The following is a 16,354-nucleotide window of genomic DNA, read 5'->3' on the forward strand; positions in this document are numbered from 1 at the left end:
TACTACTGCTGGTCAGAGCATACGCGAATCAGTTTTCCAGATTTGCTGGTTTCTAAAAAAAATTCATTTGCCCATTCAAACCTCATTATTTTTCAATGAAATTTTTCACACATCTAATACATCCTACAAACATCCAATTCAAGCAATTAAACCATTAAAAATTGGCCTGGAAATGGCCGAACATGGCAGGGGCAAAATCGGAAAGTTTAGCTTCTTACACCCAATGAAGTTTCCACTAATTACCCATCACTAATGCATCATTATAATCACTAAACCAACAATATAATCACCATTAATCATCACATCAGCAACAACAACCCAAGTGTGGGAATTCCAAGAGCCCACAATCACATTTTTACACCATAATCAAGTAACTAAGTGCATGCATGAGCTTAATCTTGTCATATAATCTCCAAAAGATAAGAATCCAAGGGTTGATCATTACCTACTCCTTTGGTTTGCAAGGTCAGAATTTTCGGCCCTCTTGAAGCTCCAAAGAAACCGTGAAAGCTCCCTTCCTCCTTAGCTAGATGTAGTCTCCAAGTGGTTTGCTAAGAGATCTCCAAATTTGGTGTGATTTGGGTGGATTTTAGTGCATGGATTGAAGATGAAAAATGAAGAACAATGGAGAGTTCTTCTCCTTTCTTGTTGCTCGGCCAAGTGAGGTGAGGAGAGAGAGAGTGCTGATGCAATTGGCTTCCAAAGGAAGATTCTTTGTGTGGTGCAAAATGCACCTCAAAGTCAACTTGAAATAGTGCAATTTAGGGTGCGTTTGGACTCGATTTTCTCGCGCGTTTGGTTCACTAGTGCACTAAACCTCCAAGGCATATATATTCTTGTAAATATTATTCACTCTTAATTGTCCCGAAATAAGGGTCTAAAGTCCTTCAATTGAAGTCGCGCGTGTGAAAACGCGTACCGTCAAATTTTACCGCTATAACGCGGAACTTTCGAAAAATTCCTATAACGATTGCACTACTAACTATCACTTGAATATTTATTCATAAAATTACCTATTTTAGGACCATAGTACAAGCCCCCAATATTCCAAGCTTATTGGGCTACTACGCGGATAAAATCTCCAAGTACTATTCACTATTTTTACTAAACGCGCTCTAGGAAATTAATTTTCGAAACGAATCATTTTAAAAATATAACGAAGTTATATTACCACTTATTTAGGTCTAATAAGACTAGAAAATATTCTTTGGAAATAAAATTCAATTAAATGATTTATTAAGCCATAAATTAGGCATAAAATAATAGTTTTTGCGAGTCCTCACATCCTCTCCCCCTTAAGAAAATTTCGTCCTCGAAATTTACCTTGGTCGATGAACAAGTCTGGATACTTCTCTCTGATTGTCTCTTCAACTTCCCATGTTGCTTCTTCTACTCCATGGTTCTTCCATAAAACTTTCACTAGTGGTATCTGCTTGTTCCTCAATTCCTTCACCTTTCGATCCAGAAGTTTTACCGGTCTCTCCTCATAGGTCAGGGTTTCATCAATCTCAATATTCTCCGGTTGTAAAACATGAGAGGGGTCTGGATGATACTTCTTAAGCATGGACACATGAAACACGTTATGGATACGAGATAAACTCGGTGGTAATTCCAGCTTATAGGCTACATTCCCAACTCGCTGAATAATCTTATAAGGCCCTACAAACCTTGGTTGTAGTTTCTTCCCTTTTCCGGACATCAAACTTGCTTTTAAAGGCGTAATCTTGAGAAATACCATATCTCCAACAGTGAACTCCAAATCCTTCCTCCGATTGTCGGCATAATTTTTTTGTCTACTCTGAGCGGTTTGAATTCTTTGCCGTACCAATTTCACCTTTTCATTGGCCTCCTCAATCCAAGATACAGTAGTCGCGTCTAAAATTTTCCGTTCACCTACTTCATCCCAACAAATTGGGGATCTACACTTCCGACCATAAAGTGCCTCATACGGAGCCATTTGAATAGAAGAGTGGAAACTATTGTTATAGGCAAATTCCACTAAAGTCAAGAACTTACTCCAATTCTCTCCAAAGTCCAGTACACAAGTCCTCAACATGTCCTCAAGAGTTTGAATTGTTCTTTCAGATTGTCCATCAGTCTGGGGATGATAGGTGGTACTAAAGTTCAACTTAGTCCCCAACACTTCTTGCATCTTTTGCCAAAACCTCGAAACAAATCTTGGATCCCTATCCGACACAATACTCACAGGTATACCATGTAGTCTGATGATCTCATCCAAGTACAATCTGGCCAACTTCTCCAATGGATATTTCATATTAATCGGCAGAAAATGAGCTGATTTAGTCAATCTATCTACTATCACCCAAATGGCATTATGGCCTCTCTGTGTCCTTGGTAAGCCTGATACAAAATCCATGGTAATATTTTCCCATTTCCACTCAGGTATTTCTAGAGGTTGCAAAAGCCCAGATGGTTTCTGATGTTCGGCTTTAACCTGTTGACAAACCAAGCATGTCTGAACAAATTGGGCAATTTCCTTCTTCATATTTTTCCACCAATAAAGACCTTTCAAGTCTTGGTACATTTTGTTCCCTCCTGGATGTACTGTAAACTTTGATCGGTGTGCCTCTTCCAAAATTTCTTTTCTAAGCCCTTCATCCTTTGGCATAACCACCCGATTTCGAAATCTTAATATTCCATCTGATCCCGAAATGAAATCGGTCTGGTCTCCCATCTTGACTTTCTCCACCAACTTTCGCATTTCAGGGTCCTTTTCCTGAGATTCCTTAATACGTTCCAATAAAGTGGAGGTGATCACAATGTTCCCCAAAATCACTTTCCTTGGTTCTAATCGGGGATTCCAATAGCTAACTTCTTCCAACAATCGAAATTCCTTAACCATCAATCCAGCCATTTGTACCTGACGGCTCAAAGCATCGGCCACTACATTGGCCTTCCCAGGATGGTACTTAATCGTGCAGTCATAATCTTCCAAAAATTCCATCCATCTACGTTGCCTTAAATTCAGCTCCTTCTGAGAAAATAAGTACTTAAGGCTTTTGTGATCTGTAAAAACCTCAAATGTCACTCCGTATAAATAGTGTCTCCATTTCTTCAAAGCAAAGACCACAGCCGCTAACTCCAAATCATGGGTCGGATAATTTCCTTCATGCGGTTTCAACTTTCTGGAGGCATAAGCTATCACCCTATCATTTTGCATCAAAACACATCCCAAACCTTCCTTAGATGCATCTGTATAAACCACAAAACTATCATGTCCATTTGGTAGAGCTAGGACAGGCGCTCTAGTCAACCGTCTTTTCAACTCCTGAAAACTTCCTTCACACTTAGAACTCCAAATAAATTTTCCATTTTTCTTGGTCAACTCAGTCATAGGTCCAGCAATTTTCGAAAAATCCTGGATGAATCTCCGGTAATATCCTGCCAGTCCTATAAAACTCCGAACTTCCGTTGGGTTTTCCGGTCGTTTCCATTTCGAAACAGCTTCCACTTTAGCTGGATCCACTTTAATCCCATCCTTAGAAATTATGTGCCCTAGGAAAGTCACTTCCTTTAGCCAAAATTCACACTTGCTAAACTTAGCATATAACTGATGTTCCCTCAAGATTTGTAAAACAATCCTCAAATGTTTCTCATGATCTTTCACATTTTTAGAATACACCAAAATGTCATCAATGAAAATCACCACAAATTGATCTAAGTAGGGCTTAAAAACCCTATGCATTAAATCCATGAAAGCGGCAGGTGCATTGGTTAACCCAAAAGGCATCACTGCAAACTCGAAGTGCCCATACCTTGAGTTAAAAGCAGTCTTAGGTATATCCTTCTCCAAAATCCTCAATTGATAGTAACCTTGCCTTAGATCCAACTTTGAAAACACTACCGCCCCTTGCAGTTGGTCAAACAGTTCATCAATGTGGGGCAGTGGGTATTTATTCTTAATCGTAACATCATTTAAGCCCCGATAATCTATACATAACCTCAAACTCCCATCCTTCTTCTTTACAAACAAAACTGGGGCTCCCCACGGGGAATCACTCTCCCGTATAAAACCTCGTTCCAACAAATCCTGTAATTGTAACTTCAACTCCTTCAACTCAGCTGGAGCCATCCTGTATGGTGTCCTTGATATAGGTGCTGTTCCCGGAGCTAAATCAATTTTAAAAGCTATATCCCGTTCCGGGGGTAGAGACTCCAATTCTTCAGGAAAAACATCAGAAAATTCTTTTACTACCGGTGTGTCCTCCAGATTCACCTTATCGTTAGGGGTATTAATAAGAAAAGCCAAATACCCTTGAGCTCCTTTACTTAACAACTTTCTAGCCCGAATTCCCGAAATAAGCGCAGACGAGGCTAACTTACCCCTTACATCCAATTTCAAGGTTGCCTCCCCTGGAATACACAATTCTACAATTTTCGTCCTACAATTTAACTGAGCGTTATAACGGGCTAACCAATCCATCCCTAGGATCACATCATATCCTTTAATCGCTAAGCCTATCAAATCGGCCAGCAATTTTCTTTCCCTCACGCAAATTTCACTATTCTTATACACCATATTAGCAATTAGACTTTTGTCCCCAGTGGGTGTTTTAACCTCCAAGTCATATGGTAACTTAATTGGCTTCAAGTCTATTCCACTCATGAAATCAGGGTTTACAAAAGAGTGCGTAGCACCCGGATCAATTAAAACCCTAGCTAGGCGGTGAAAGATTGGAATTGTACCTTCGACCACTTCGGTCGCATCTGGAGCTTGTGGATAGTCCAATGCGTAGACCCTAGCCGGTACTTTCGGTCGACTCCCTCCGGCACTGGTCTGCTTAGAGGTTGATTTTTCAGGCCTCTGCAGGCTTCCCCCTGCCTTTGACGATTTCGGACAATTCGCGATCTGATGCTCAGTGCTCCCACACAGCAAGCATTTTCCCAGCTTTCTCCAGCAGTCATTCTCAGAGTGGTTGGGTTTACCACAATACCCACAAGTAACTTGAGGGGTCACAGTCGATCCAACAGATGGTGCTCCCCTAGCTTGAGTCGTCCCGCTACGACCTCCCCTAGATAGAGCTCCCCTAGAAGCTCCAGCAGTTCTCGTTCCCCCTTCCCCTCTTCCCTTTTTAGAAGGGTGAACAAACTTACTGGTCTGCCCAGTAGTGCGACTAGGGAAATTCCTCTTTCTATTGTGGAAATCCCTCACTTGAGATCTTGCATTCTCAACCCTTTGCGCTTTCTCTAAAGCCTCAGTAAAAGTAGAGATTTGGGCTGCAGCCAGGCCCTCCTGAAGTTCCACATTAAGTCCCTGTATGAACCTTCTAATCCTTCTCCGTTCATCGGCTACTAACTCAGGAGCGTATTTGGAAAGTTTAGTGAACTTCCCTTCATACTCTGCGACAGTAAGGGTTCCTTGTTTCAACTTAATAAATTCGTCCTCCCTTTTCTCTTGGATCAAGGGCGGAAGAAACTTTTCATTAAACTCCCGGGTGAAATTCTCCCAAGTCCAAGGGGTTCGAGCTCTTTCCCATTTTCCTTTTATCAAATCCCACCAAGCACGGGCTACTCCCTCAAATTGAAAAGCAGCAAAGTTCACTCGTCTATCCTCAGTATAGTCTAGAGCGGCGAATATGTTGGTCATCCTTTCTAACCAATTCTCCGCTACTTCGGGGTCAGGTTCACCCATAAACTTAGGCGGGTTAAACTTTAGGAATCTTTCCAGAGCTCTATCCTCTCCCCTATCCTGGGCCCCAGGTTGGTTAAATGGTCCAGGACCCTGTCTCTCCGCTAGACGTTCTAGGATATCAGTCATCCTATTGATGGCAGTAGCCACTTGGTTACCCTCAACGTTTTCCTGTCCCTGGGTCGGTCCAGTTGCCGAACCCTGGTCATCCCCCTGAGGTTGGGCCTGTCTAGACGCTCGCCCACGACCTCGACCACTCCTTAGTCCCTCCATTAGTCTAAAGGTGCCTAGTGCAAGGAAATAAATTAATTTAACCAGCAAACAAGAAATATATCGAAATTAGAACTAACCAAGAAAGCATTAAAATTAACAATAATTTACATTCATAAGCATGTCAAGTTCGTACAATTAGCAAGTTAGGGACAATTCACAAAATATAGCACACAGGTGCTCAGAAGTATACTTCTAGTCACAGAAGACTAAAGTAAGAACAAGTGCCCAAAAGTAGGCCACACAAGCATGCAAAATACAATGGCCTCAGCACTCGCGTCACCCTAACTAGTCCTAACTGTACCAGTCAAAAGTCAAAAGGGGTCAACGACCAAGATCCTAGTCCATAGCAGGGCTATCAGGAGGAACCTCCTCCTCGGGATCCTCCTCCGGATCCTCCTCCTCATCATCAGGAATCACCGCAGCAGCGTCCTCAACCAGACTAGTAGCATCAACCAGCATCTCGAAAGCCCGAGTACGGACATCTCGTGCTAACCTAATGAGTCGAGCCCTAGTATCCCGAAGCTCCTCATTAACCACTGCAGATGTGGCTACCTCACCCTCTAGCACCTCCTCAAGCTCAGCAATCTGCTCACCCTGAGCGCCCACCATCTGCCTAAGCTCATCTACCTCAGCCTGTAGATCTCGGTTGGCATCCACCAACTGACGACGCTCGTCGTCCAAAGCAAACACTAGATGGTTCGGGTAGGCGAAGGTCAACCTACACGAACATCGAGGGTATCTGTCATAGGGTGAGTAGCGTACACGAGCTCCTCCTGCTATAGATCGGTAGTAGATAGTCCTAAGGGGCTCGTAATGACCATTCGCATGGCCATTCCCGTTAGCTGCCGGGGCTCCGTTTCCATCAGCCATCCCTGCAAAATAATAACAATAATAATATTTTTCAGGTTAGAAACTTAAATCACTACTCAGTTCCAATATCCTGCAATGCATGTCTATCTTAATAGCTGGTTCATCCCATCCGTCACTTGAGGTAGGACTAACTTAGTTGCTAGCTCGCCTCAAGTATCACTTAGGGTAGGATTAAGTTATCCCATATCGAGTCTTAAAGGTAGAGTATCTAATATGTCTCCCATATAGACCTCTAACCTAGTGCTCTGATACCAACTGTGACGCCCCACATCTCCCTAAGGCGGACCAAAGGGTATCCGCGGACGCCTGCCCAGCTCTCGCCAGGACTCAAGCAATTCCATTCAATTTAAAACCGAATTAAGCACTTCGATGAGAGCAACATGAATACAATAATGCGGAAGCGTTCAAGCTTAATAAGTCACTTAATGTATAACCAGTACATCGGGTAATCATGAAACGACTTCAATTCAAAGTACACATCAGGGCCCAAACATTTCAAGTTTACAATTTCCAAAAGTACAACCCAAACCAGGGCCTAGTCAAAATATATAACAGGAGTCTTAACAAAATTACAACGGATGGTTTCTCCATATTTCTCCAAGAGTCGGTCCTGTTAAGGAAAACAAAACTATAGGGTGAGCTAAACGCTCGTGAGGCCAAGAACACACATGCAAGCACGTAATCAAATAACAATCCCAACTTTAATAAATAAAGCCATGTCTTTTCAATAATCAATCTATCAAACAGGAAAAGTAATCAGAAACAATTCAAGGATATAGTAGCTCTCAGGAGCTAAGTTCCACTCGATCTGTCGATGTCATTCGTATACTTTCCCGCATTGACCCTCCTGTCAACCGGGTCGGTATTTCCATTTCCGTAGATCACCACTTTCTTCCCTCCGTCCACCGTACACCCCAAGGGCCCACAAGTCTATTTTTAGGGCGATACTCGACGAGTATGCCAAGCAAGACCTCTTATTAGGTCGAGCTTATGTGTATCTCATGGCTCGTCCAAATCCCCGACCAAGCCCATTGCTGGCTCGAGTCTAAGGACGGCCTATGAGTTTGGGCGTCCCCCATTCATTGGAAGGTCGAGGAGGTTCACTCCAACGACACAAGCATTCATGACATAACATTGCATTTCATTCATTCATTCAATACATTTCATTCATTCATTTGAAAGTAGAACGAGTGCGATAAAGTACGCACCCGCCCTTGTTTTTAAAACTTTCAACAAATACCACAAATAAGCAAGTATCAATATTCACACACTTGACACTCACCGAGCAATTCAATAAGAATTATTTCCCGGAAGTTCAAGTGTCCACGGTGAGATCCTCTTGAAGGTCTCCTTGCGCGCCTGGCAATTTAATAGCGAATAATCATACAATTAACCCACTTATCAAGAAGATTGTACATTAGTACAATCTAAGGATTATTTCGCAAAAAGGAACCTCAATTACACGTAAATCGAGGTTCAACTTGCCTTTTATCATGTACAATATTATTTGAGTTTTGGTCATGAAAATCGTAAACAAAACGTTTAAGAACATCAAAAGAATAAAGAGTTTTTGAAAAACTCTATTTCTTTGAAATTGGAAAATTTTCCAGTTTTTTGATGAATCTTTGAAAAATCATAACTCGCTCGGTATAAGTCGAGAATTGGAAAACCTTATACCGTTGGAAACCTCTTAGAGAGTACTATAAGTTCCTAGAAGACACTTTTCCATGAATCGAAGTGGAAAGTGATCAAAAATGGGCTTGAAGACGCAGCTTCAGTTTACAAGGCAGAATTAAGTTGGATTTCGGCCAACTTTGAAAATCCGGCACGATTCACACGTTGCAAACCGGCCTCTGAAATTTGCAGCTCAATTAGTGTTGCAAGTGAAGTGTAGGACAAAACAAGCGGATCAAAAATCGGAGTTTCGAGCACCGAGATACGGTAGCCCGAAGTTGAGCAAGTTCAAGACTGGATGAGAATTTTCCAGATTTGAACCTCTAACTTTAGTAATTCAATTGGGTATCGAAACGAACTTAAATCGGCACCAAAATTGGCAGTATTTCAATACTATATTGAAAGTATCTCTCTATCGAATTTCGGGGAAAAATACCTTCGGCAAGGTAGTTAATGAGCCAACCGAAGTTCAAGAAAAATCCTAAGGCAAACTGCCTTTGACTTTCATTTTCCAAATTTTCCAATCGTTTAACCAAGAAAGTTATCCAACCATGGTTCATTTGTGAAATAAGGGTCTAAGATATACCCATGATACCTTTGGTAAGTGTTTAATATCAAAAACATCAACTAACAAGTTCACTCCAAGATTTTGTTCCAAACCAGTCCAAACATTAGGGTTTTTCCAAAACAGAGCAGTCCACTTGATTCAGTCACAACTCAGTCATTATAGCTCGAAATTGAGCATGGCTTATGCCGTTGGAAAATAAATTCATAGAGTTAAAATATCACAGAAGAAATCATTTCCAAATTCGGCACTCATCTGGTTCAAATTTGGGCATCAAGTTGCTGCCTGAACACTTCATTCCAGATGAACAGAGCAACAGGACAGCGAACTTAAAACATTTGGTTCGGCTTGGTCACAAAGAATCAGAACGTGCATTATATACCAAATTAAAGCTAGGAAGGTCTAGTTTCAAACGCCACCGACGGCACATGATTTCGACATCCGAGGACAGAGTTATGGCCAAATTACTACTGCTGGTCAGAGCATACGCGAATCAGTTTTCCAGATTTGCTGGTTTCTAAAAAAAATTCATTTGCCCATTCAAACCTCATTATTTTTCAATGAAATTTTTCACACATCTAATACATCCTACAAACATCCAATTCAAGCAATTAAACCATTAAAAATTGGCCTGGAAATGGCCGAACATGGCAGGGGCAAAATCGGAAAGTTTAGCTTCTTACACCCAATGAAGTTTCCACTAATTACCCATCACTAATGCATCATTATAATCACTAAACCAACAATATAATCACCATTAATCATCACATCAGCAACAACAACCCAAGTGTGGGAATTCCAAGAGCCCACAATCACATTTTTACACCATAATCAAGTAACTAAGTGCATGCATGAGCTTAATCTTGTCATATAATCTCCAAAAGATAAGAATCCAAGGGTTGATCATTACCTACTCCTTTGGTTTGCAAGGTCAGAATTTTCGGCCCTCTTGAAGCTCCAAAGAAACCGTGAAAGCTCCCTTCCTCCTTAGCTAGATGTAGTCTCCAAGTGGTTTGCTAAGAGATCTCCAAGTTTGGTGTGATTTGGGTGGATTTTAGTGCATGGATTGAAGATGAAAAATGAAGAACAATGGAGAGTTCTTCTCCTTTCTTGTTGCTCGGCCAAGTGAGGTGAGGAGAGAGAGAGTGCTGATGCAATTGGCTTCCAAAGGAAGATTCTTTGTGTGGTGCAAAATGCACCTCAAAGTCAACTTGAAATAGTGCAATTTAGGGTGCGTTTGGACTCGATTTTCTCGCGCGTTTGGTTCACTAGTGCACTAAACCTCCAAGGCATATATATTCTTGTAAATATTATTCACTCTTAATTGTCCCGAAATAAGGGTCTAAAGTCCTTCAATTGAAGTCGCGCGTGTGAAAACGTGTACCGTCAAATTTTACCGCTATAACGCGGAACTTTCGAAAAATTCCTATAACGATTGCACTACTAACTATCACTTGAATATTTATTCATAAAATTACCTATTTTAGGACCATAGTACAAGCCCCCAATATTCCAAGCTTATTGGGCTACTACGCGGATAAAATCTCCAAGTACTATTCACTATTTTTACTAAACGCGCTCTAGGAAATTAATTTTCGAAACGAATCATTTTAAAAATATAACGAAGTTATATTACCACTTATTTAGGTCTAATTCAAACAGAGGAAAGAAACAAGATTTGTCCATGACTGCTGCCATTCTTCATTCCGACCAAAATGCATTGACGTGGAACAACCCGAACACAAATGCAATGACCTCAAGACCATGTTGCTAACATCATGAGGGTATGAAGCAAACATCATTGACTGAACGTAAAAACAGAAAGTGAACAAAGATGAAAAAAAAGAAACAGCGAGTTCTTCATGCACTCGAAGAAATGAGAACCGACATGATGAAATATTCATCAACCCAATGATAAACTTCAATGCAAATTCATGCAAATCAGGGGAACAAGGAATACAGACAGAGGGACATGCAAATAATCGAAAAGAAATGGGGACAACCATCTGATGCCAATGCAAACCGGCAAAATTTTGCCGCATGGATTCTGGGCATGACTTATAGTCATCAAAGAGGATCTCAACATTCAACAGGTTAGCCAAAGAAAGACATTTAAACGATAGGAACCCATAAAACAACGGGGACAGGCAAGGGAAAGTAGTGGGTAAAAACTGGCGAGTGATTTGCTATCTATCCATGCTCAGATTCTTAGGCCAATCTAGCAAACTGGAGAAATCATATTCTTCTAGTTCAAACATTACTCAGTGAATCAGCAAACAGGGCAAACATTTTCTTTTGCCTTTAATTGTTTTCAAGAAAAGTAGCTCCACGGCAAACTATATCAGCAATTTTTTGCACACCACATATGAAACCAATATTTGATACAAAAAAAAAAAACAGGAACCGACTCCCAAATTCCCTGTTTCTTTTCCTCTCTCCAACTAACAAACACAAGCTAGCCAGAATCCCTCTCACACTTGTACAAAAAGATGCACGAAACCTTATCTTTTGATTCAAGACTTTGTTTAGGCATTTTATCAAACATTAAATGGGCATGGAAATTTCAGCAATTCGTTACTCAAATGAGGTCTCGGTTGGCCCCAAAACTGACAGTAAAACCAGAAATTTCAACCCAATTAACAAACAAAGCAGTAATCTTTCAGAAAACGTAGGCAACTCCACCAAGAAATTGTGATAAAAAAAACAGAGTTTCGAGCGTCCATGCTTAAAAGAAAAGACTGAATTTTGAAGGGAGAAGACAGCTTACAAAACTCTTGCTTGATGAAAATTCGCAGACGATGATGGCGGGTTCGGTGAGGTGGTGGCTCCTTTCGCTTGGCCTATTTCATCTAGCGAGCACGAGACCTTGAGTGAATCTTGGTAGGCTTCCTGATGATGAACCCATCCTTGACCAGCTTTCTTGTGTTTTGATGAAAATCCGCCATGGAGATTTCGTTGACTTCATTGGGGTCTAGCCAGACCTTGCCTCTGCCGCACTTGGGGACGCTGGCGGCGAGTCGCTTCTGAAGCTTCAGCGACACCATCCCTTTGTCCGTCGGTCTGTTTCCTCTTCCTCTGGTTTTTCCTCAGCTCCCTAGCCGTCGTATCCTGTTTCCCTGCTCTGCCGCCCCTGTTCTGGTTTCTTCTTTTTTTTTCTTTGTTTTTGGCTTCCCCCTTTTGTTCGGTTTTCTTTTCTGCCCCCCCCTTTTCCCTTGCCCTCTGTTTTATTTACTTTTTTAGCTCTCTTTTTCTATCTTTCTTTACTCTCAATGAAGCCCTCCTTCTCTCTTGTTGCTCTGTTTCTTTCTTTTTTTCTGATCTTTTTCCCGAAGTCCCTTCCTCCAGCTCTCTCTCTCGCTCTATTTTCTTGGGCTTGCGGCTGTTTGCATTTTAAAGGCACCCCAAAAAACTAAACCCAAGATGAAAAGCTAAGATTTCAAACCCCAAAATAGGCTTATGTGTCTTGTTCTTGTCCCTTTGATTTTTTTTATTTTTTCAATGAATTAAATAATAATAAAGCAATTCTCTTAACAAACAATAAAAATAAGATAAAATAAACAAAAAACAAAAATAAATAAAACAAAAATAAACAAAAATCACCTAAATAAATAAATAAATAAAAGCTAAAATTTTGGTGTCTACAGCTGTTTCCCGCCAAAAATTTTTCTTTTGCCGTTTGAAATCCGAATCTGTCCCAAATCCAACCAAACATCAATCAAACATATACACCTTGAAATTTAGGATTTACAAGCCAAAATAGCATACCAAAGTTACCAAGCTCATTTACACATGTACAGGTTCAATCTTACAATTCAAAAGAGGGAACGGATCAAAACACATCTAGGGTTTCATTCAATGAGGAGCTATACAAAATGTATTCACAACTAGCTCAACTCGGCATCCTACTGTCAAAGCCATTCCAAAAGTATTCAAATTCCTGTAAGGAAAACAAAAGGAATAGAGTGAGCTTACGCCCAGTCAGATACTATCACTCAAGCAGCAAAGTTCATATAAGCATAAAGTTTTTCATTCCAATGCATCTAATAGGAAATAAGCCAAGAGTACACATCAATAGAATTGGTAAAAGGATACGGACGGCTCTCAAGAGCCCTTTCCTGGCTTGTATTCTTGATCGGACCACATTGACCCTCCGTCAATGTTTAAAGAGTAACCAACCGCAGGCTCCACTTTACTTCCATTCCTTCCACCCAACATACCCCTACCGGGCCCGAACTCCAAACAGTTTAACTTTGGTAATACTCGAGTATACCGGAATCGAGAGTCTCATACTACAAGATTCCATATAACAGTCCCCATGGCTCGTCAATTTTCATGACCAAGCCCTCGCTGGCTCGATTCAATCGACTACCAATGGGGTTGATCTTAGTAGCAACAGTAATGGCCGTTGGATACTCGTCCAAACGACACCAAATCCAATATTTCATGTACCACAGTAAACAGTCATATATAATACAAAAGGGTGAGAGCGATCAAGTACACCCTCACTTTAATCAGTTTCAACTGTACAAATAAGCATTCAAGACATCAAGTTCAAATGTAACAAATCCACATAGTAACAAGCAAGTGAGTAGTACACTCACCAAGCAAGCAAATGAAATTTCATAAGCTTCCGCCCAAAGAGCGTCTTGAATCACCGTCACGCCCTAAAATATTCAAACAAGCACAATAAGACTCGATTACAAGTCATAAACCAATTCCACATACTACCAAAAATAAGGCTCCATTAGAACGTATAAGTACTAAAGTAAGCTAGGGAAAGTCCGGAAATGAAAGTTAAGCCCTAAAACCCAAAAATAGTTTTGACATTGTTTAGCATATTGGACACAACCGACACTACGATTATCGGATGGATGTACAATATACACTGTTTCGAAGCTTAAAAAAAGGGCTACAATGTTGAAGAAGGCCACTCAGTCCAGTTTGTAGTGCAACTAGGTCAAAATTCCAATGTACCAAACTAGAACCGCATTAACAGGTTAGCGAACCGCATTCTGGTTAAATAACCATAATTCAGGCTACGAAAGTCCAATTCAAGTGATTCCAAAGCCATCCGAAAGCTAAGATACCAGGCTATATTTCTTAAGAAGACATCAACAACCAAATCAGTAGTATTCCCGGTCAAACTAACCAATTACAGACATGGATTATCAGTTCCGGACAGAAACAGGGCAGTAGGGGTATTTCGGTCTTTTCACAGGCTACGTTGCTCCGATTGGGCTGAAATTTTGCAGGAAACTATAAAATATCATTCTCTACAACTTTCATGTTTTACCCAAGGCTAATTCGGCCTCTAACTAGGGGAAATAGTACCGGGTAGAATGGGGTTAATTGAAACCCTAATTCCAAAATTTCCTTTCAAAGTGGAAAGTTTCCGCAAATAGCCACAATTTACGCAGTATAGCTTCATTCTAAACCATTCCCAACCATCATCCATGGCCACACAATATAAAACATATAAAAACAGAAAAATCATGAATAATTAGAAAAATTCACCAATCTCAACCAAAATCATGAAATAGCCCACAAAATCACCTCTTAGACTACCACAAGCCACTAATTACACATCATTAGATAGAAAAGAGAGGTTCCTTAGCTACTCACCTTATCAACCAAAGAAAGGAGACAACTTAGCACCTTAGTCTTCCAAATCACCTCATAATCACTAAACTAAGGGTTTTTATGGAGAAAATTCAAGATTAATCGGTTGGTTTGTTGGATTGAGCAAGATTGGAGCAAGAAATTGGAGAGCTTTTCTTTTCTTTTCTTCCTAGAGAGGGCCGGCCATGAAGCTTACAAATAAGGATGATTTTTGGGTAATGTTTGATTAAATTGGTAAAATAGTGAATAGTGTGGTCAAAGTCCAAGGGTTAGTCACCAAGTGACACTTGTCACTTCAATTAATACATGGTTATCCTTTTGTTCCTCTCACACCAATTCATCTAGTGACCTCCAGTTATCTCTTAACACCTGCTAAAATAAACCCGATATCCAATACTTAACCTAACTGGCCGAATTTTACCGAACTTTCCGCACTAGCGGGTCCCACGTCCGGTATACGCTCTTATTTTCTCAAAACCTAACCAATACTAGAAAAATCATCTAAAAACTGTATTTACTCATAAAAATTATCTAGAAAATTTTTCTAATAAAGAAAATGCAGAAAAGCATGCCATTAAATAAAATAAAACCTAGCAAATGAGAAAATTTACGGGGTCTCACACCCTCTCCCCCTTAAAAGAATTTCGCCCTCGAAATTTCTCACCTTAACTCATGAAAAGTTCAGGGTATTTCTTTTGCATCTCTTCTTCCACCTCCCAGGTAGCTTCCTCTACCCCATGGTTTCTCCACAGTATCTTAACCAACGGAATCTACTTGTTTCTCAATTCTTTAACTTTCCGGTCAAGCAATTGGACAGGTTTCTCTTCGTAAGCGAGCGATTCATCTATATCAATTTCCTCTGGCTGTAAGATATGGGATGGGTCGGGGTAGTACTTCTTAAGCATCGAGACGTGGAAGACGTCGTGAATTCGAGAGAGACTGGACGGTAGTTCCAGGCGATACGCTACCTTACCAACCCTTTGGAGAATCTTGTAAGGTCCAACGAACCTCGGTTGGAGCTTCTTTCCTCTACTTGCTGTGATGCTCCGTAATGGTGTGACTTTAAGAAACACATGGTCCCCAATTTCGAACTCCAAATCTTTTCTTCGATTGTCTGCATAGCTCTTTTGTCGGCTTTGAGCAGTTTGGAGTCGTTGTCGTATCAACTTGACCTTTTCTCGAGCCTCCTCCATCCATGGAATAGTTGCTGGATCTAGCGCCTTTCACTCGCCAACTTCGTCCCAGTAGATCGGTGACCGGCATTTTCGTCCATATAGTGCCTCGTATGGAGCCATTTGAATTGACGAATGGTAACTGTTATTATATGCAAACTTCACTAAGGTCATGTGTTGATCACAGTTACCTCCAAAATCCAGAATGCAGGTCCGTAACATGTCCTCGAGAGTTGGATTGTTCGCTCCGATTGTCCATCCGTCTGAGTGTGATAGGTAGTGCTTAAATTGAGTTTGGTCCCCAAAGTCTCTTGAAACTTCTGCCAAAACTGCGATACAAAACGGGGATCTCGATCGGAGACGATGCTCACCGGAACGCCATGTAACCTTACAATCTCGTCCATGTACACCTGAGCCAATTTATCCATGGAATACTTCATGTTTATTGGCAGGAAATGGGCCAATTTAGTTAATCGATCCACGATTACCCACACGGCATCATGTCCTCGCTGTATTCGTGGCAATCCTGAA

The 16,354-nt window shown here is 40.9% G+C and overlaps 1 protein-coding gene across 1 annotated transcript in view; it reads right to left on the minus strand.

Annotated features, from left to right (window-relative positions):
- The window catches only part of LOC140013424 (uncharacterized), a 38,279-nt gene that overhangs the window by 21,110 nt on the left and 815 nt on the right, over positions 1-16,354 (minus strand). Inside the window, exon 2 of the mRNA XM_072062701.1 lies at positions 16,195-16,332. Within this exon, the coding sequence (XP_071918802.1) occupies positions 16,195-16,332 (138 nt within the window). The remainder of the gene's footprint in view (positions 1-16,194; positions 16,333-16,354) is intronic.

Source organism: Coffea arabica, chromosome 8c (genome assembly GCF_036785885.1).
Source record: "Coffea arabica cultivar ET-39 chromosome 8c, Coffea Arabica ET-39 HiFi, whole genome shotgun sequence".
Taxonomy (NCBI): Eukaryota; Viridiplantae; Streptophyta; class Magnoliopsida; order Gentianales; family Rubiaceae; genus Coffea; species Coffea arabica.